Raw genomic sequence first — 22,825 nt, 5'->3', positions numbered from 1 at the left:
GTGACTGTGGAAAAACTCCCTTAAAATGGTATGAGGATGAAACCTCGAGACTCAAAAGGGAACCTCATCCTCATTTGGGCGACACCAGAGAGTGCGATATGAACAATGTCTTTTCTGCAGTCATGTAGTCACTTGTGTGATGCAGATAGGTTGTTGTTGTCCTCAAAGGCCACATAGGGTTTGCATCAGAAATACAGAAGCTCTTTCCTGAGGTGGCTTATAGTGGTTAAGATTCTAGCACCAGTTAAACCCAAGTTGGTCCAATATCATGTTGACTGGAGTCGCTTTAAAACTAGTGTAGAATTTCAGTTGCACAAAGAAGCACAAAAATCAACCAAACACTGCATCATGCACAGGTTAGGTCCATTTTTTATAGCACTTTTAACAATGGACATTCTCTCAAAGCAGCTTTACAGAACATTAGAAATGTAGTACAAAAAGTTCAATAATAATTAGACTTAATGTACATTTCAATTTATTTGTATTTATCCCTAATGAACCCATCTTCCTTTGGGTGACACCAGAGTGTGAATTTCTATAAACAGCCCACAGTGTGATTAGAAATGAATGTCCTTACTACAGATACTGACCACACCCCACAAGAGCTGCAGTTTTGGAGATGCTCTGATCCAGTGGTCTAGCCATCACAATTTGGCCCTTTTGGTCAAACTCTCAAATCCTTACACTTGTCCATTTTTCCTGCTTCTAACATCAACTTTGAGGACAAAATGTTCACTTGCTGCTCTAATATATCCCACCCACTAACAGGTGCCATGATGAGGAGATACTCAGTCTTAATTACTTCATCTAGCACTGCTCACAATGTTATACCTGATCGGTGTATGTAGAATGTCATTTTCTGTATTGATTCAGAAAGTCCACTTGGGGTTGGCATCTGGTTACAAAGCACCGACACTGGAGACTCCTTCCATCAATATTTAATAAATGTCACCATATCAAATGTTTTGTTAAAAAACTGGTAAATTTCCAACATGCCAAATGTTCTGGAATTCTGCTCCAGATGTTTCCGGCGCTGGAGTGTTGTGTTAGCTCTGCATCATTAGCGCTGCAGTTGTGCTCTGCTGATACATAGTGTGAGGGCTGATGCTTATTTTTATATTTGCGATGAATAAATTCTGTCAGAGTGCAGCCGGTAATTGCCTGCTTGAGAGGTACATTTCAGTCCATTTTGATTTCATCAGGTCAATCTGTGGAATTTATTCAAGGCCAGAAATATTAAAAAGAATTTGACCCTGGGCCATAATATCAAAATCACAGTGTATTTCAGACCACAAAGTGTTTCCTCTTTGATTTTATTAAGCAGTTTTTTTGTTTTTTTCCCCCTCGATGCATTGATGTTTTGAGACCTGAAATATCTGTTAAATATTTAGAAGTCAAACTCAATAACACACAAAATATGATGAATGCTATTATACACATGTTCTGTGTGTTTATAACATGCAGTGCATGCGTTCATTAATACGCATTCCTGACATGCGTAGGCAATGATGTACGAAATAATTTTAAAAAAAAAATAATAATAAAATAAAAAATTTATCCTTTGAAACACTTTCAGTTCTTAAATAAATTACATAATAGCATCAAAAACTTCATCCTATTTGTTATTTATTTATGCTAGTCAGCAATACTTTAATTAAACTTTTAATTACATAATGTCTAGTGTTTACTGCAGTGTGTGTGTGGTGTATGTGTTCATATTCCTGTCCATCACTCTTAATTAAGGCTCTGCTGTAGGAGTCCTTGTCCCTCTGTTCATCACAGTTTGAGCGGTGTGTCATTTTGTGGTGTCTGATGAAGGCCTTTCCTGAAAGTGAGGTTCTTTAAAAAGATGCGACATTTATGGATCTCGCTATACCGAGACAGCTGCCTTATAAAATACACACACACAGATCAGCTACAACATTATGACAAAACACCCCTGACCCATCAAGGTATGGACTCCACTAGATCCCTGAAGGTGTGCTGTGGGATCTGGAACCAAGATGTTAGCAGCAGATCCTTTACGTCCTGTTAGTTGTGAGGCGGAGCCTCCATGGATGGGACTTGTTTGTCCAGCACATCCCACAGCTGCTAGATTGGATTGAGATCTGGGGAATTTGGAGGCGGAGTCAACACCTCAAACTGGTTATGGTCATCAAACCATTCCTGAACCATTTCTGCTTTGTGGCACGGTGCATTATCCTGCTGAAAGAGGCCACAGCCATCAGGGAATATCATTTCCATGAAAGGGTGTACCTGTAACAATGGTCTGTAACAATGCTTAGGTAGGTGGTATGTGTCGTGGCAGGACACAAGGTTTCCCAGCAGAACATTGACCAAAGCATGACACTGCCTCCACCAGCTCGCCTTCTTCCCATAGTACATCCTGATGCCATGTGTTCCCCAGCGACACAGTCCTCCTCCTGAACTAGCTTTAGGATTAATACTCAGAAAATAGAGATACTTTAAATAAGTAGAGTAACCTTTAATTAAATAGATTTGCACTGGATATAATGTTGGATTGAATGAGAGATCCAGGGGACAGAATAAGAGCTGAGAAATTACACTGAAGTGGGAGTTTAGACAATAAAAAATCTTTACTCTATTAATACGACTAAAAGGTACTTGAAGTAAACTTGTAAATCTACTCAAGTAGTAAAAAAAAATTTTAACTGATGAAATTAAGTTAGTAATGTTTTTATGTGTTTGATCATTTCTCTGAAATGGCTATAATTGATGAGTTTGTTAATGAATATTAAAATATCCGGTAAATAAGTAATATTCACCATTAGCCAAAATTTGACTAGCGTTAGCAAAGAACATAGGCTACGTATTGTTAAATTTAATTAAATACACCCAGTAAACATGATTTTTCGAGTTAGATGGCGTTCATATGGCCAAAGAGATGCCAATTTTATACAATTCTTTGCACACTGAGACTTTTACTGAGGTGAAGGTAGAGATTTCCACACTGAAGTCTGATTAATTTTTCTAACGTCAGCTAAATAGCTATAAAGCCAACATTGCTTAAAATGATAAAACCCCCAGAGATGAACTGGCATGATAAAATGCATATATACTGTATTTATAAATCTCCTGCTACATAAATTTGACAGTCTTCTCCTATATAAACTTCTCTTTACTCCAAGAAATCTGTTCCATCATGTGAAGCGCCTGTTGTTTACTTCCATGTGAATGAGCTGTTACTATAGAAACCTTCGATACTCTCAGAGCTGCTGCTAAAGAAAATGACCCAACCCCTTCTAACTGGCGTCTATAGTTTCACTGTAGAAGAAAGCATGAGCTCACATGATTAAATCTGTCGTGTTTGTCAGTAATTTGCTGGGATTGAGCTTGGAATGGTTGCGTCTCCTGCAGGGAACTAAAGACGCGGTAGCAGGCGGAGACCATTAGCTCAGTGTAAAAAAAAGGACGGTCTGTTTTTCTGTATCCTGCATGTGCATGTCCCCTTTAAACTTCAGGGCATTACAGCAATAAAGAACAGACACACCACCACAAATCGACACTGCACTCAGAGGCTAAATCACTCGCTCTGATTTGGGGAATAAAGCGCTAAATGTGTCCTGGATGTGCGCGAGATATAGCCGCTTATCTGTCTATCGAACACCCGAGGTGACTTCAAATACATGCATGAGGAAGCTCTGAAACATCTGGTGATGAACCGACTAGAACCCAGTAACTCGAAGGGATTAAAAAAAAAACAGTCCAGTCCGTATCCCCTTAAACCACAGGGAACAATCTCCATTAGCTGGCTATGGCACCATTGCGCTTCAATGTCATTAAGGGAGCGAGGTTCATAATTACACAGGCCTGCTTCACAGACAAACTCTTAATTGCATGCTCATTACAGCCGAGCTCCTGGCAGCTCTCGCACAGCCGTGTGCTCTTCAGTTTCATCCACGGATTTTTCTGAGAACAGTCGGACTATTTAGCAGATGATTGTGTGAGTGTTAAGTCCTGGGTTATTTGCATAAATGCTGAGCATTAATGATGTGTCGCTGGCAAGCGAGATGGTTCTTTGAGTCGACTCATCGAATCGAAGCAGTGAGTCAAGCTTGTAGAGTCATTTGTTCCAGCTCTCCGATTAGGTGGATCTTTGAGTTAGGTGTGCTCTATGGTTCATCTGTGTGAATCGTCTCACTGAGTCATCCGTTTGCTTGATTCGTTGTCAGTTGTTTGGTCGAGTCACTTGTTTGAGTCACTTGTTCCAGTCTGCTCTTAGAGTCAGGTCTTGGTGGTGGATCTTTGAGTTATGTGTACGAGTTAGCTCTCTGAATCAGTTGAGTGAATCATCTCACCGAGTCATCTGTTTGTTTGGTTCGTTGTGTCAGTTGTTTAAATCGTTTGGTCGAGTCAGATGTTTGAGTGGGCTGTGAATTCTTACTCTTAGTGAACATCTGTAGTGCTTGAAGAAGAAGGAAAAAAAAAAAAAAACCCAGCAGTGGGTATTTTGGGAGCAGAACGAGTTGACTCATTGGTTGATGAGCCAAGTTATATGATTGGACTCACTACTGAGTCAATACTGAGCATGGCTTGGTATAGTTTTTAAATCTTATTAGTTGAAACCAGATTTACAGCAAAAATCCTCTAACACACAAACTATAAGCTTATTCATTATTTACAAAAAAAATAAATAAATAAAAATTCTGCATCTGTATAGGGTGGAATGGGCCAGATGCTAGCATTATGTTAATAAGGATCGTTCAAACATCAGGAACTTCAGCATACAGCTGGCACAACCCAAAATCCACCAAATTCAAAATCCAAACACAGAACAGATGATCCCCTGACGTTTGGACAGCACATGGTAGCATGCTGAGGGAGTCTGTTCACATCAGTAACGGGCTGTGGATTGGTCACTTTCTTTTTTTTCCTGTGGAAAAGGAATTAAGGACAAGGAGAAACAGAACACACTGACCAAATGAGACATTGTCTCTAAAGCAGTGTTAAAAAAAAAAAATTGCACATATATTAAAGGGTTAAATGTTGATTTTTTTTTTAGTCAAAACTTGATTCCACTCATTGAAGGGAATATTTATTAACTTTCATGCACAGTTTTGAGTCCATGTTCTTCTTGTAGAACTTTACATCATACACTCTCTGAACCTGGCAGCTCTTTACATCTTTAAGCCCTTCAGTCGATTTCTGGGTCTGAGGATGAGGTTTTGGATATTGATATTAAAAAGTTCAGACTTGTGTTCTACAGGTTTCCTCTTTATCAACAGACCTGAAGGTAAAGATTTGGTGTGAAGTTCTGGTCCGAGCTTTAGATAAGTTTTCTCTTCCACATCTGTGCAGTCGTGTATTGTCGGAGAGCGAAGGAAGCTAGGCGATAATGGTTTCTCTTTTGATTTGATAAGACTCGTTTAATATCCTCTTCTGCTCAGCTCTGAAGATTGATCGAGTGCTGAAATTTAATCTGCGTGTCTAAGCAACTTCTTATCTGATGCTCCAAGCCCTTGATTTTGGGTTTGCCGAGGCTTGTGTCAATTACCTGGGCAGCGGAATCCTGCCCCAATTCTTTCAGTCTGTTCATTTTTTGGAAGCTTGTATAACATCTAGTTTGGAGTCTGTCACTTTGTCTTGAGTGACTCGTGTAATACGATGGCATCGCTAACTTTTGAGCAGTTTCCCCTCGCTGGATTCAGCTTCCTACAGAGATAATGTCATTATTATAAGGAGCTGTTTGCACATCACATGCCGTGCTTCCAAATTCATTCTGATGAAAAATAAATGGAGCCTTAAGAGTTTAATTGGCAGTAACCTTTATCTTGGTTTAATTAAGAGATTTCATTACTGAGCTGGAGAACGTGTGTTGACCAATAAGAGCAGACCTGAGAGGAAGTGATGGGGAGGAAACTCAGTGGTGCACTGATAAAGAAGCCGCTTATCTCCGTTAGTGGAATACATCACGTTGACAAACACATCGCTGTAATCGTGTAGTAAGCTGTCAGTTTACAGGAGCAGCGTGTGAAGCTTCTAGCTGATTAGACTTTAGGAAACAGAGCAGTTTGTCCAGATTCTCAGATTTCTCATGGTTTGCTCCCAGCACCAAAATTAGAAACCTGTGATGTTTCAGCGTGAAACACTCGAACGATGAGTTAAGGACACAATCGCTAAATATAGCCAGTGTTTCTACAGCTTCAGCAGCTACACACAGCGTTTCTCCCAGCTATAAGCAGTACCTCTTCTGACCACTAGGCTTCCATGAAGAACTGAGGGCAAGAAGGGGGGCATACATTATAGCACAGTGGAATTCTTTTCTTCACGTATCCCAGCTGAGGAAGTTGGAATCAGAGCACAGGGGCAGTTACGATGCATCACCCCTAAAGCAGAGAGGGTTAAAGACCTTGCTCAATTGCCCAACAGTGGAGCTTGGTGGTGCTGGAGCTTGAACCCTGATCCTCCAATCAACAACCCAGAGCTTTAACCACCACTTCCCACTATTCCTGTCATGGGCTTCCTGTTAGCATGAGGTTTTATTATTTTATTTTATTAGCCATGTTGTTTCACTGTTTCTTTGTGAAGTCTTACAACCTGTAAAATATGGAATATAGCTGACTTCATATAGCTCAGGATTTCTGGAGTGGTTTGATTGGCTGCCTTGACCTGCGACCTGCCAGATTTACCTGAGAGCGGACTTTTTTCTCTGATTTATCTCCATATGAGACCAGGCAATGTTTGTAGTGCAAAATGTATTCCTTACACCGGTGTTTAAGTAGTAGATGATGGTTAAAGAGTTTATTGAACCACTTCTGGTGAAAAACGGCAGCGCTAAGGAAGTGCGCAACTGTTCACGGTTAATCACTGCAACTGTCATCACAAGGCCGCAGGCAAAACTTCACATGAAATTTATCCTCGTTTCTTCTTATTTACATCACCACGTCTTCCTCTTCAGCCCTCGTTATTCCAGAGCAGATCACAGGAGCCGTCACGTCTTAAGTAATTAAAGTCAAACTTCCCAAGTGAAACAGGATGCATTTACATGCTAATTAAGAAGAGAAAAACTATTTTGCTAAACATTGTTTGTCAGAAATAAGAAAACATGACACATTGTACCACACTGACACAACACGGATAATGTTGAAGGACCAAAACACTAAAGCACTGTTTAAGAAAACAACAACAACAAAGCGGAGATAAATAATAAGCCGAGATTCTTTAACTACTGTACATCTCTGTGGTTTAAAAACTACAATTTAACCCTTTGTACCAGGAGGCTGGTGCACACGTTTTCTATCAGGATAAAGAAACGAATGATGTTCAGCCTGTGAGTCTGATCTAAAATGAGTCAAGACACCGTTTTTTCCTCTGTTGGATAACCTTTACACAGAATTTTAGTGGTTGAAGATGAATTTTAGATGTTTATGAACATCACAGCATGTTTATGGAGCATCTCAGAGAGCAGAGAGAGGCGACAGATAGGAACCTTTCTATGAATATGCTGGTATAAACAGAAATACTGATGAAAACTCTTAATTTCAATGGGAATGAACAACAAATTTTCTGGCCATTGGGGAAAAGAGTTGTGGAATATCTTAGTTCCTGTTCTTACTCACGTTATAGCAGCTATAAACACTCACTCCTTAACCAGTCTTTATTTAGCTCTTCTGACCAATCAGAATTCAGCTGTTATAAACATTTAAAATACTCATGAGTATTTCTCTCTTTCTTTAAGGTCAGAGTGGTGCATCACATTTGAAGAAATTTAATATCTCTTTAAAAAACTAATTAATTTCTTGCTTTTTTTTTTTATAGTTTGCTAGATTTCTACCATTGTTTTTAGGTTTGTATTTTTTCCTCCTTTCTCATCTTTCACAGAAAACATCACCTTATACCACTGTGAAACTCCTCTTCTCTAAAATCTTTTCTAAAAACGCTAGCTGAAGCAGCATCTCGGTTGGACTCAGGGCCAATTAGCAAGTGTTTCACAGATGCTCAGTCAGTCTGAGTTGCTTGCTCTTTTCTCAGGGAGACCTTCTAATGTGGACCTTTGTGTACATAGAGAAGTTACACAAGTGAAGTGTGCTGTGGTTTTGTTGTTAGCATTAAAAAAAACAGATTTAGCGTTGTCGTGCTGTGCTACTGCATGGTGAGGAATGCTAGTCAAAATGTTTTGCTAGTAGTTTAAACAAACCAGAAGTTTATGATTTCTAGAACACTGGAAATTTTCTCCACAATGGATCACTTTCTTTGGCTAAACCTTACAGGAGTCTCAGGTCCTGTTTGATATTTCCTGTACTTTAGGACTTTGTTGTTTTAGCCTTGCAGTGATAAATTCTTTCCTGTTTAATCCCTTAAAGCTCAAACCAGCTACCTTCAGCTCTTTCTGCTTATTTTTTAAGCGTCATAGTTAGCATTTCTTACAGATTCTTTAAAGAATTCACATACTTTGGTCAGATTGGATCAGAACCTTGAGTGACCTTAAAATTTCAGTCTTTAAAGATGATGCCATAAACGTGAGGTTCTTCCTTTTGTGCTTTTCTTTGCTAAAGAACAAAATCTTTTAGAATTCAAACCATTCCATTAAATCATCTTGCTTTGTTCCTCCTATGTCATATATCTTCTGAGCCACTTATAATGCTCAGAAACGAGTGCTTGGAAATCAAGCGCTTATATAGTGTAAAACCAGGAAGTACACAGGAACTGAGGTTCTAAGAAGGAGTCTGTGAATGCTGACCCCTGCTGCAAGGGAGGGGAACTGCCCCAGGAAGCTGCAGGAACATTTCTAAAGGTTTACAGTAAAACATGTTGGAGATGAAACTAGACATGAGGATCATAAAATCATCTGAGAGTCTTCTTCTTCATCAGTCATTTATGACTCTGTATAATATCACAGCCACACGTTACGGCTTATTTAAACGTCTAGACGATTTCTCATTTGCACGACACCGATATCGCCTTGCTGTTTGATGCTATGTGTTCTTTTCCTCCCCGTGTGTAGTGCACAGCTCAGTTCATTTTCACATCAAAGCAGGTGTGACGGGCGCCGCGTCGTATCGTCCTAACAGCATCAGGTATTATTTGATGAAATAGTAATTGAAGCACTTTTATGAGGTAGGCTCCGTGTAGAGAAACATCTGTGAAACACATTCGCTATTAAATATGCAGGAGCCAATTCAAAAATTCCGTTTGCGTGAGATGGCACGGCTTGTGAAGAGACTCACAGCAGGCGTATTTATGATCTCACATCAGCTTCAAATGCTCTGTTTTTTTTCCCTTTGTGTCCACTTTCAAAAGCTGATTCAAATGTGATTCATGCTGCAGCACGTCGTGAGCCGTTTCTCTAATAAAACATGACAGGAAGTTATGCTTTGCACTGTTCTCACAACAGTGTTTTATTCCTCTGATACCACAGCGACTCGCCACAGATTATTATTTTCAAATCTGTTGAAAAAAATCTTTTCTATTATTCAAATCTCTTGAAGTTAATAAGATTAAACACTGCAGTTTTTCATGTTAGAGAGAAAAAACCTCAAAGAGTAAACTCCTCAGTCCTGAAGTGTGTCCTGAGCTGTAAGTTAATTTCGTGATGAATGAGGGTTGGAGCTAAAAGCAAGTTTCAGATAAAATCGAAATGTTTCTGAAGATCGGGTCATGTTTATGATCATAACTAAACAATCTTGACTTAAAAAAGCATTGCTAAGAAACTTCCTCACTTCCTGTTTGCTGTCAGATTTGTTCATTTGTTGTAGATAAAACTTCCTGTACGTAAATAATCCAATATATTTGGGTTGGACAATAATGTAACCTAAATTTTATTACATTTTTTTTTGAAGCAATAGGGTTAGAGTTAAATTCAAAATGGCAGAAAATACAACATGGCGGAAACGAATTTCATTAGAATTGTATGTTTAGTGTTTAGCATTCATGTCCAAAACCTGTTGTTGGTTCTAGAGTGATAAATAACCAAAATATGATGTGTAATCTGTAGGTTGTAGATGGATCACTGTTAAATCCATGCAAAAAAAGGAACTAAAATTGGCTTCCTATATAAAAATATTAGTAAAAGAAGAAGAACATGTCATTAGAATCGAAACCCTGCACAAATTCAGCGCTTGGGCTCAGACCTAAAAGTTCATGTTCAATTTCTGATCTTTATTAGTCTGATCTTGACTAGCGTCAGGCCTCCATTGTAACTGTAGCATAAGGTGAAGGGAAAAGACTATTGAATCTCTCACAATTATTTATATGACAGCTAAAACTTAATAATCATGACAGGACCGGTCCTGACGAGTTCTTGGCCGAGGTCCCATTTTAATTCCCCCGTCCTCGAGCAGAGCTGCGGTTTTTAAAGGAAGGATTTTAATTAAGGTAAATGGCAGGTAGGAGTATTGCCACAGCGACCTCCTGGGTAATCCGGCTGTAATGAGTTTCATTAGGTACGAGTCACTGTGCTAAACCCGGAGGAATAGCGGAGGCGGCTTCAGTCGCGCTGCACTCCACCCGAGGTCATGCCGCACTCCTTCGTGCACTCGCTTGCTTTTGGGTTTCATCAGCTCGATATCTCTGTAACGAGACCTGGCTGATGTGGAGGTTGTCACGATTTTGTTCGCTGGTTCAGCGAGCCGCCTGCAAAACAGCTGTTTTTTACATGGAGTTATCTCAATCAGCATTTCAGGTGAAGACCTCTCACTAGCTTCTAAAAAAATAAAAATATATCAAGGCAGTGAACACTTTTCTGCACACTTCCTGAATGTCAGATTATATCTTTACACACCTCATCTACTGAGAAGTTCTCAGCTAACTAAAGAGCGCTCACACCTCCTGTAGTCTTTCAATAAGTAATAAATTGGAACCTTTCATCATAGTCGAAGAGGAAATAATCGTTGCGTAAAGAAATCCAGAACCAGGCTCGGTAACACAGTTGCAAGGTTTATTAGAGAACTGTGACTATAAAGATATGCAGGATTCTACTTATTCTCTGCACAAACCACACAACTAGTCGACTCGGCCCATTTCTAGTATCATGTTCAACACCATGGCCAACCAGGCTGTAATAGTTAGTGATGCAATAATAATTAAATAAAATGGCAAAACCTTGTACGTCATGTCACCATGTGGAATATGTGGATCGTCGATCATCAGGACAAATAATTATCTTTTTTTTTTTAAACTTATTTCTAACACTACAAGCCATACTGAGTTTCAAAGTTCAGTCAGGGTTAGGAGCTTCAGGAGGCTTCAGCTTTCACCTACGGCACCAATATATTACTATTTTCTTTCGTGTGGCATCCCTCAAAAAAAAAAAAAAGTGTGACCACAACTTGACAAAACAAGCTAATTAGGTTGTAGCCACAACTTCAGATCTCAAGGGAATGAGATGTCCACAGAATTTGATTGAATGAGATCAAGTCAATTTGGTAACTCAAGAATAAGATAATTAAGTCATGGCCATGAATTTGTAACATGATATAATGAGCTAATTAAGTCATTGGTGTTACTTTATAATGCGAGAAAACTAGATATAGAAGTCAGGGGCATGCTAGTGTAACTCCAGAGAACAAGAAAATGAAGTCATGGCCATGATCTTAAGGGAATGAGATAATTAAGTTGTGACAATCAGAACATAACTTGAGAAGAAGATAATTAAGTTATAGCCATGATAATTAAGTTATAGCCATAACTTGAGATAACGAGATAATTAAGTCAAGGCAACAACTTTGCGACTTGTGGGAACGAGGCCACAACTTAATGATCTCGTTTCCTTGAGTTACAAAGTCGTGACCATGATGTAATTATCTCATTCCCTTTTGGTGACCATAACTCACTTATCTCATTCTCTTTGCTTAGTTATCTCATTCCCATGCTTAATATGTTGCGTTTTTTTTTTGTTTGTTTTTTTTTAGTAGGGATGTCAGCAAAAGGACTCCATAGCAACATCTGTGTAAATATGGCTAGTCAGTAATTAACACCGGTAACTAAACACCACAGGAATGGCACTGAAGCTCCAAGAGTAAACACATGCCCCTCTCTTCCACATATCTTGCTTTTGTGGTACAGAGCACTCCAGAAATTGTATCCACGGCAACACCTTTGCCTCTACGTGGAACGGGATAAGCTGCAAACAGGAGACGGGAAAGAAAGAGGAGGGAAAGATGGGAAAAGTCAGGAGGCGTTCGAAGAGTTTGAGGGGTCGGAAACTTTTTTTCTTGCCACCTGTTGAATTAAAAAGAGTCCATGGCCTTGAACTCGCTGAGGGCTTGGACCGGTGAGATGTGTTTCTTCTGCGAGCCTCGGCGCACCCGGGTCTGACACTCCTCAGGCTTCTCCCTCTTCACGAGCGGCTTCTTCTCGGGCACCTTCATGCGCCATGACACTACGGGAGAATTGACTGCCGCTGTTCCGTACACCTTCTGGTACTTGGTGGAAGCCACGTACGAAGCCTTGACTGTCAGGACCACGGCGTTCATCAGATTCTTGGCGGCCTGGATGAGGGAAGTAGCGCTGTCCAGCTGAAAGAAAGAAGACGGAACAGTCAGGTGACTTTCTCTGGGTTTTATTTCACCTTCCCTCAGCACATCTTAGGGTGTGCACTTCAATGCGGTGTAACACTAGCTTAGCTGGTAATGACTTCAAAATCAATGCAAACAACATTCAATTCGATATGTTGAATAAAAAAGCTGCAGCAGCCTTTTTGCTCGTCCAGATCTCTGAGTCTCGATTGTTTATGTATTGCGTTGGTGCTGATGTTGCAAGAACGTACCCCTGAGACGATGAGCTCTCCTCCGAGGTTCTGGACTTCGGCTTTGACTTTGCTGCAGATGTTGAGCTGGTGGCAGTACAGGGCGATTCTCTGCAGGTAAGCCAGCAGGTCCTGCTTACAAGCTGAATCAGGACACTGCAACACAGTCGAAAAGGAAGGAAGACATTTAGATTTGGAACAGTTCCCATTTTCAAACAAAATCAAGCCCCCGCTTCACACTGCAAAACAATTGCTCACTGCATGTGTGATTAGTGTTAACAGACTGACTTTAATGTGGGTGGAATGAAGCAGAAACACAGTCAGGGTGATGACTCAGGTTTAGGTTTTGTTCCAAATCAACATTTTTCTTATTCCTCTTTCTGAATTTGTGACACAACACGAGCTGGATTACATTAATGACGTTCTTGCAGGTAGAAATGTAGATAAGTTTCACAAAGTCTCAGGACTGGCCTTGTTCCAAAAACAAGTCCCTAGACACTTCCCTCGCTCCCTTTGCACTACAGTGTGTGGAAATATTTATGACACTACAAGACTTGTTCGGCGGTGTTACAGAATGACATTGCTGTTGGTGAAATCAAGCAGAAATGCACCAGGGGTGACGACTCAGGCTTGGTTTTGCTCCAAATGAACACACACACACTCTGTTTTGCACTACAAAGGAACTAACGTCTATATTTGTGACACGACAAGACAAGCTCAGCTGTGTTACAGGAGTGAAGCTCTTACAGGTGGAGTCATACACAAGCTTCATGTTCCAAATATAAACGTGCACTTCCCTGGCTCCCTCTGCACTACAGAGAGTTAGGCTGATCTGTCTAACAGTATGATGTTCTTCTAGGTGGAATTAGATGGAAATGCGGCAAAGCTGACGATCTGGGTTTGGCCTTGATTCAAATCACGCTGCATGACCTGTGGAGCTGTTAGTGAATGACATTCTAGCCATTTCTAACAGTGGTGGGAAAATACAAAACAAACCTCTCACACACACACACAGTTCCATCACTTCCTGTCACAGATTATATTCATTACATTGTATGACTTCGGCTGTGCTGTAGAATGAAAGCTTGTGGGTGGAAACAGGCACAAGGACAGCAAGCGTACAAAGTTAATTACAAATTCTAGCACATTTATTCTTGTAAATGTCATAGCATCAGTATTTATTACAAAAGCTCTAATAAACCACTTTAGGGTCTTGGTGGAATAGTTTCATGTTCCGCTTTTGTTTCTGGAATTCTAGCTGGAATTACAGGGTATAGGGATTAATCGAGGCAGCTTCAGGGTTTTTGGTTTTGTTACGATTTATTTTTTTTGGCCATGGACCTAGAATAATAACCCCTCATCCACTGACCCAGTATGTGTTCTTGGGATTTCATAGACCACCGGTTTGAACCAGTTCAGTTCGTGCAGCGCTTTAGGGATCATGCAGTGCCCTGGACATCCATAAATGAATTCTATTGTACACTCGGGAGGTGAAAGTCAAAAAAAAAAAAGCCACACTTATGACATCTCTGCTTTACCCTTTAAACATTCATTCGAGTCTAAAAGCCTGATCTGACTCGCACCTTTTTACTGCCTTCTTCCATTAATATTTAACACTGCAGTTTGTGAGAGGTTATTAATTCAACACACCTGATAGCTGAATCTGTCATATAGTCACTAACACTACAGCACATTATAGCTAATCAGAGGAACTGATGGAGAGACGGAGAATAAATGTATGTCAGAAGCGGTGGGTGTTGGACCTTCAATCGCTTTAATTCAAAAAACTACCTGGTCAAGCACTTGAGACGAAGGCGTACGTGTCAGTACTTGCACATTTCTATTCTTTTCCAAAATCAAATGTTTTTCAGACTTGTGACCATCATGAACCATTTTCTCCAACCAGGTGTCTCAGCTTTCATCCACACTTCTTAAGTTTAGCTAGCAAAATGCTGCTAGTCTAGAGCAGGAATCTGTGAGGTTAGGAGCTTTGGGGGTGGCATGACAAGAACACGAGCATCTCAAGTTTTTACGTTAAGTTACATATACATTTCTGCACAGCATATCCTATCCTTGGGGGTTGGGGTCAGAGCACAGGGTCAGCCATAATGTAGCGCCCCTGGAGCAGGGTGGGTTGGGGGCTTGCTCAAGGGCTCAACGGTGGTAGCTTGGCAGTGCTGAGGCTTGAATCCCGATCTTCTGGTCAATGACCCAGAGCTACCACCACCTCACTGAGTTATTTACACAGTTTAAAACATTTTGTTTTATATCCAGGATGGATTATTGTTGGAGTCGCATTTCAGCTGCTGGCCAAAAATGAAGCAAAATCCCTGCTTCTCAAAATTGTGTGAGTTCACCTGGAAGTGGACTGAGACACCTTGCTCAGACGCTCTCGGACCTGTGTGATTGCTGAGTTCTCACCTGACCTGAGGGAACCACGGTGAGGTGAAGAACACACCAGGGTTCCATTCAAACAGACTAAACGCTATGAGGAAGCACCCTTAAATGACTGATTTTAGAAAATGGTCACTGGTTCATTGATTGGGCGCAGCTCTGAAGAAGAAGAGGAAAATCTCTCTGTTAGTCTGGGTTGTTGAGTTAATGTCCATGTTTGACATGCAAGGATCAATCCAGCCTCAGTACGCACCTCCGTCCTCTCGACCTCTCGCACTGTCCAGATGGCTGTAAAATGTAAATGCATTGCTAGCAGGGAGAAAGGTTTGATGAGAGGCATGCGAGCCACCTGTTTGGCTTCATCCACAAATATGGCTGAAATCTGCCAGGAGAAAGAAGGTATACACAGATCCAGCATCCTTCTCTCTGATCTGCCATGTTGGAGTGAGAGAAACACTCATTTTGTCTTTGGCACTATCCAGCACTCGGGTTACTCCCCCATCAGCAGGACGATCCACTTCTCCTATCCAGCAGCCGTTTTTTCCCTTTATCTAGGGGAAAAGAAATATCTCACGAGTTTAACTAACACAGCGTGTCACTGGGCCAACAATGACTCAGCAGTTTCTTCCAAAACACCAGCACAGGCGATGACGAACGGCCGATCCGGCACACCGGCGATGCGTTCACATGGACCATCACTCACTCATTGTGACACCTTCGTTCTCTGAGTCTTTGTCATCAAAGCAGCTGCTGTGATGGATTGGATATTAAAAAGGGGCTGTCAGTGCATTAGCGAGAAGGTGCTCATTTGATAATGAACGCAACACCTTCAAGGTGCTAATTCAATTAAAAGGAGACACCGGGTTTGATCCTGTTCCCCTTCACTCTTTTTCACAGCCCATCTATTGATGAGGTCCAGATCTGAAATCTACGCACCAACGGGATGGAAAAAATAACAATATCTATCCAGGAACATCCTTTGTGCTAGAAAAAACCCAAATAAACAAGAGGGGACATGCTAACTGGCTCTCACCTGGTCAGCCACAGCTCGGGCCAGTTTGTCCATTCTGGATCCGGCCTCTGCGATCTTCTTGGCAGCATTGATCACGTCAGACGAGTTCTTCAGTGGGCCTTTTCCCCTTCAGGCACACAAACAAATGACTGCATTACTACTGAATCAGCACAACACGCATCAAGTTTCCTGAGCGCTGCGATGAAGGCTAGACAATCCCTCACTCACGCGCTAAAAACGCAGATGGTGAGGGAAAAAAACGAATCTTGGAACCCGCTGAGGTCTGCAACGTCGGCTGTAAGATGGGAGATGTCACGTATTTCTCAGTACGGTTAAGAGTGACATGCTGGTACAGGAAAATAATCAAGTTACCACATTATTTTACAATAAAATACATGTTTTATTCCTCTAATTTAGTAGCCAGTTTCCAGTAAACACACCTTGGACTTTATATAAAGGTAAATAAACATCTCTTTACAGAAAACCATATCAAGATGCCATAAAAACAATAACAGAAAATGAATTGATACCATCTGACCAATCAGAATCTATAAAACAGCAGAGCTGTAGTGTTTAATAGGTCACATCTGTGTGTGTGTACCTGGTGAAATCTGTCATCTCCATCATGATCATGCACATCTGCTTGGCCAGCACGATGATATCGTTGCCGTTGTCGTCCCACTTGGCCACCTCAGCATCCAGCTTGCTCTTCTCCTGCCGGAAGCTTTCCACCTGCTCAGCGATCTTCGCCTTTTCCTCCTGAGGGAGCTGAGCCATGATGGCCTGAGATGAGGACAAAAAAAACAGTAAAAATTGAGAGAGAGGAGTCGTTCTCTTTAAAAAACGTCTCAAAGGAAAAAAAGAGTGACATTGTTTCACTTCATTTAAAGTGATGTTGAATAAAGTTTTTAAACTTGACACTTAATCATGCAGGAGGACCTTCTGAAACCCCAATGACATCCCGGACTCATAAAGAGCCAATCCAATTTTTGGCCCTCTGTTAGGGTATTAAATTCTCCCTCCATAGCAATTTTCAGGAGGTCTGAAGAGGCATTAATCTTTTTTTTTCCCTTCTTTTTTTTTTTTTTTTTTGCAAGGTCAACGGGACAATATTGTTTGTAAGATAAATGTATAATTACCTCACTTACACCGGTCAATGAATTATGCATTTGTTCCACACTCTGTCGAAAAGGTGAAAGAGGCAAAAGAGGGCAGTGTCTGTGTGTGTGTGTGTGTGTGTGTGTGTGTGTGTTATAGCAGTACAAAAGACTAAAAATGTGAAGTGAAGAAAATGTCAGTTAGGATTAGAGATGAATATAGACGGGATTTAATATTATATTATACAAAGGAAGAAAAAAATACAATAATAGACTTTAATTTAAGTTAAATATATGAAATAAAAGTCACTTCACAAAATCGAAAAATAAAAATCAGTGCTGAATTCTAGAGGTTATAGAGGGTCAGAGCCGGTCTCTATACAGGAAAATATACACGATCTATCCAAGCTTTCTGATTGGTCAAAAGATTCTCGTTCTAATAGCTCCTCCACAGGGATACGGACAGCAGAAGCTCTAAATAAAAGGAATTTTTTTAAATTAAGCAGCCTTTATTTGTCACATATACATTACTGCACAGTGAAATTCTTTCTTCGCATATCCCATCCTTGGGGGTTGGGGTCAGAGCTCAGGGTCAACCATGATGCAGTGCCCCTGGAGCAGGGTGGGTTAGGGGCCTTGCTCGAGGGCAGCTTGGACCCTAATCTTCTGGTCAACGTCTCAGAGCCTTGACCACTTGAGCTACCACCACCCCTTGCTGATGTGGTGAAGCATTCTAAAGAAACTTCTAGTTAGTCTAGTCTTCTAGTCAGTCAGAGATAAAGCTGAGTTGTTTTCTGATCTTGCCTCTACAGAAGAATTTAAGCTTGGTTTCTTGATAGAGAAGAAAAAGAGAGACTGGTGAAGAAATGAGAGTTTATAGATATTTCTATCTGTTGTAATTGAGAGCAGGAATAAACGTGGATGTTAGGCAACATTACGAAACGTGTTTCATGGATGTTAGGCAACATTAAATGTACATGAACATGTAAATGGTGAAGTGTATGAGGTGTCTTTGTAATCGTGGGTAAATTGGTTCAGAAAGAATTAAAGGAAGGACTTGTGTAGGTATCATGCTGCTTTATAAACACCGGCTGTAAATGAAATGTCATTGATGAACTGGAGCAAAGAGTAATGTTTATATTTATTCAGTAGAGCTAATGGCGTTTAAAAATGTCCGGTGTTTGACAAAGTTCTTCCAATATTTTATTTATACGTCTGCATCGTCCATCCTGAACTGGGATCCGTCATAATAATGGCTTTTCAAAAAGAGCAACAAGAGAGAGAGAGAGAGAGAGAGAGACTGTATTCGCAATCATGATTTAACGCCTGCCGTATTTATCCTAAAAGAAGCTGGTATCCGCTATCAGCTCTTCATGGATGTATTATTGATTGACGGCACTCCGTTATTCCGAGCTTCCTGAAAGCTTTACAACTTTACAATCTACAAAACATCCCTTTAAACATGTTTTAAAGTTGTTGAACGATGTTTAGCAGAAGCCAGGAGAGAGAGATGAATGTGGTGTCTGGAAGATATGCCGCTACGAGCCACCGCCTTTTCTTCCTCGTCCTACTTCAGTATTCATTTAACCCAAATCCCTCTCTTCCCGCTCGGCGATAAAAAGAGCAGGGTCTAGGAGCTTAGCGATGCTGGAAAATCCTTCCTCATACAAAACCACGCCGACACACACTCACATCAACAGCCTGCGCTTCTGCCCTGGGATTAGCAACGTGCGCTCTTCACCCAGCCTTCCAGCACTTTTAAATATGATTTATTTGAAGGAAATTGTCCAGAGGTTTGGTGTTAGATTTTAAAGTTGACCTGATGGAGGTGTTATACAATCACAGTGAGAGCGCCGCGTGTGACCGAGCGGGTCAGGGAGGGACGTTTCAGTATTACCTTTCATTGTGAATGTGAAGAAAAAATGTTTCACTTCTCTGGCTTGAAGAAGTTAGATTCTAAATCACAGGTTTAACAAAAAGTCCAGCTACATAAAATTGGACACAGGCTCTGAGACAGACGACCAGACGTCTATTTACAACTTTCTATGTTCATTGTTTCCATCTTCAGTGAAAATATATTCTATAAATGCTGCAGCACAGGATCTGCTTGAGCATCTTCACTGGTCCATGTTTAAAAATACAGCCGGATTTTTTCCTACACAGATCATTTCAGCTACAGTGTTTTTTAAGGCTACAGTTTGATCTGCTGAAATTCTTTGTCCTCGCTTGAGATCCCTCAGTTCTAGATGGTGCATCATGACACAAACAACTAAAAGAAGAAGGGTTAAGATTATTCCGTCGTGTATATTTTGTCTCTTGGCGTTACTATTCTGGGGAAGTTGTCTGATTCTATTAAAGTGGGAAGATATGAACCAGTCCTGCTCTTGGGTCTGCAGATAATTTATTACTTATGTACCAGTGCGATGTCAGCTCCACCCACCTCTGTGCTGCTCCACCCACATCTGTGCCACTCCACCCATGTCTGTGCAGCTCCACCCACCTTTGTACAGCTCCACCTACCTCTGTGCAGCTCCACCCACCCCTGTGCATCCGCACCCTCCTCTGTACAGTGCCACCCACTTCTGTGCTGCTCCACACACCTCTCTGGTGCTCCACCCACCTCTGTGCAGCTCCACCCACCTATGTGCCTCTCTACCCAACTCTATGTTGCTTCACCCACCTCTGTACAGCATCACCCACCTCTGTGCTGCTCCACCCACCTCTGTACAGCATCACCCACCTCTATACATCCCCACCCACCTCTGTACAGCATCACCCACCTCTGTGCTGCTCCACCCACCTCTGTACAGCATCACCCACCTCTATACATCCCCACCCACCTCTGTACAGCATCACCCATCTCTGTACAGCACCACCCACCTCTGTGCATCCCCACCCACCTCTGTACAGCACCACCCACCTCTGTGCATCCCCACGCACCTCTGTACAGCATCACCCACCTCTGTGCATCCCCACCCACCTCTGTACAGCATCACCCACCTCTGTGCATCCCCACCCACCTCTGTACAGCACCACCCACCTCTGTGCATCCCCACCCACCTCTGTACAGCACCACCCACCTCTGTGCATCCCCACGCACCTCTGTACAGCATCACCCACCTCTGTGCATCCCCACCCACCTCTGTACAGCATCACCCACCTCTGTGCATCCCCACCCACCTCTGTACAGCACCACCCACCTCTGTGCATCCCACCCACCTCTGTACAGCACCACCCACCTCTGTGCATCCCCACGCACCTCTGTACAGCATCACCCACCTCTGTGCATCCCCACGCACCTCTGTACAGCATCACCCACCTCTGTGCATCCCCACCCACCTCTGTACAGCATCACCCACCTCTGTGCATCCCCTCTCAAATCTATGTTGCTTCACTCACCTCTGTGTAGCTCCACCCACCTCTGTGCTGCCCCACCCACCACTGTACAGCTCCACCCACCTCTGTGCATCTCCACCCAACTCTATGTTGCTTCACTCACCTCTGTGCAGCTTCACCCACCTCTGTGCTGCTCCACCCACTTTCATTTTCATTTAGAACATCTGTGGTCCCTCTACTCTCATACAGCATATTCCAGCTGCATGACTTCATCACTGAAACATGATCTTGTCTGCGGTCATCATTGTTTTGGTCCTGGACCAAGTGACATAGCCGCAGTATGTCGACGAGACAGAACATGAGGTGATAATGGACAAAGGTTCCAGAATACCACAATGCTGTTGTGTCTGGAGAGTGTATTTTTATACTGCTGCTGTAATCATAAAGATTTACGCTCATCCCTGGATCCAATCTATTCACTATAGTTAGAGTGTTCCCTTTTGTGTCTGGTTATCCTCAAGGTTTCTTTCTCACATGGCCTCAGGGAGTTGGCTTGTTCAATAGGAATCTAAATCTACAGTAAAAAAAGAAACTCACCCTTGCACTCTGGCCGGCGATGAGCTGGTCATCTTCGGTCTGGACGCTGGTGCGGCTCCGGGTGTCATAGTCTTCCTGCTCAAAGTCAGAGTCATCCTCCAGCTCTTCAGGTGTCTGGAAGGAAAAACAGAAGCAAACAGTTTTATTACAAAAACCCTGACGCTAACACAAGCCACAAGACAAATATAGCGATTAGAAGCGATTGGTGGGTCCAAGCACCAACAGCGCATCGGTCTGTGGTTTGATGAGGCAGTGTTGACATGTGTATGTTACTGTTCATGAACCACTGCATGATCTTCCTCACCTAGCTAACAAACATCTGCATCCTCATGACGTGTCCAATCAGAGCGCTGCATTTCAGTGTGTCTCGCATGTCCTCATCTATTCTGTGTGTGTGTGTGTGTGGACTGACAGTGTGGACGCCCAGTGCCTTTCTCTGAACAAAAAGGAGCTGTGAATGTTCCTAAAGACATGTCAGCTACACAGACAGACAGCTCATCATCAATAATTCATACCGCTCCGGTTTCAAGCGACTTACATCATTGTTTTTTAAAACTCCTCCTCGCCTAAGTGTGAGTGTGTGCACTGTAACCAGAAATTCCCTCTTCATATCACATCATGCACTCAATGAAATGTGTTTCTCTGTAACATCAGCACCATCCACCCTCTAGATCAAGCAGGCTTTAAAGCCTCGATGCTGTCCAGTAATAGACAAACTACAGGGATAAACTGGATGAAACAGTGGCGCCTGAAATCAATATTAAAGTCCTTTTCCTTCTTGTTCTATCTATCATGCGCTTAAATGATTAGAAAACTCTGCAGGTTCCAGGATGGAGAGATCTTTTTTCTTTTTTTTCCCTCCTTCCCTGTGCACCACAATATACCTGATTAGATTTTAATATTTGTTCGCTTTTTACTGATTCAGATATTTTCCAACTCATTTTGATTTTAATTTTAATTATCTGTAGATTTGTCCTTTTCTAAGATTCTTATGATGCAAGAAGCCAGGATTTTTTTTTTTTGCTGTCAGTGAACAAACGAATGAATAAATGAATGGATATTTGTTGTGTTCTGCTTTATATGCAGCTTACACACTATAATTCCTGACACTCATGTTCCCCAGTACAGCATGATACGGCGTGTGGAATATTAATATCCAGGAGAAAATGACTTCTGCATCACTTATTGCTCGAATCTGATGGAAATGTGTGTTTTCTGTTCCAAGTGTGAACGCGTCCACTTCATCAGCTGTCTTCTACTTCTTCATCAGGAACAAAGACCAGCAAAATGCAACAGCTAAGGGAAGGACAAAGCAGTCTGGCTACTAAACAGCGATGCTAATGGGTTTAGCAGGCAGCAGCAGCACGGCTCCCGACCAGTCATGCTTGACAAACGAGCCGAGTGTGTCTTCTCTCTGCAGAAAGCAGATCTCCACTGCTTAATTATCCAGAGCTTCTCCTGCTCACTGCCAATCCACAGCTCAGCTTTCCTGTGCTTCCTGACAGCGTTCTCTTCATCTGCCTGGCATGTGATGCTTCTTCTGTTGTGTTCTGGTGTGGGACTCGATGAAAAGACAACCAGTGTAGCTCTAACACCATTCTGTTATAATGCCTAATTACTTCCACAGCGTTTATGAGCTATGGAATATATCAAATAGCATTAAAAACAATTCTTATTCAGTTC

General features: G+C 41.8%; 1 protein-coding gene across 1 annotated transcript in view; it reads right to left on the bottom strand.

Annotated features, from left to right (window-relative positions):
• Positions 1–10,883: 10,883 nt before the first annotated feature.
• The window catches only part of ctnna2 (catenin (cadherin-associated protein), alpha 2), a 342,469-nt gene continuing 330,527 nt past the window's right edge, over positions 10,884–22,825 (bottom strand). Inside the window, exons 14-18 of the mRNA XM_058384689.1 lie at positions 21,143–21,256; positions 16,714–16,895; positions 16,134–16,239; positions 12,728–12,862; positions 10,884–12,476 (exon numbers count right to left, since the gene is read on the bottom strand). Of these exons, the coding sequence (XP_058240672.1) occupies positions 12,189–12,476; positions 12,728–12,862; positions 16,134–16,239; positions 16,714–16,895; positions 21,143–21,256 (825 nt within the window). The 3' untranslated portion in view covers positions 10,884–12,188. The remainder of the gene's footprint in view (positions 12,477–12,727; positions 12,863–16,133; positions 16,240–16,713; positions 16,896–21,142; positions 21,257–22,825) is intronic.

Source organism: Hemibagrus wyckioides, linkage group LG29 (assembly GCF_019097595.1).
Source record: "Hemibagrus wyckioides isolate EC202008001 linkage group LG29, SWU_Hwy_1.0, whole genome shotgun sequence".
NCBI classification, from domain to species: Eukaryota; Metazoa; Chordata; class Actinopteri; order Siluriformes; family Bagridae; genus Hemibagrus; species Hemibagrus wyckioides.
Note: the sequence above shows the minus strand (reverse complement) of the source record. Positions and strands in the feature narration are given on the sequence as shown.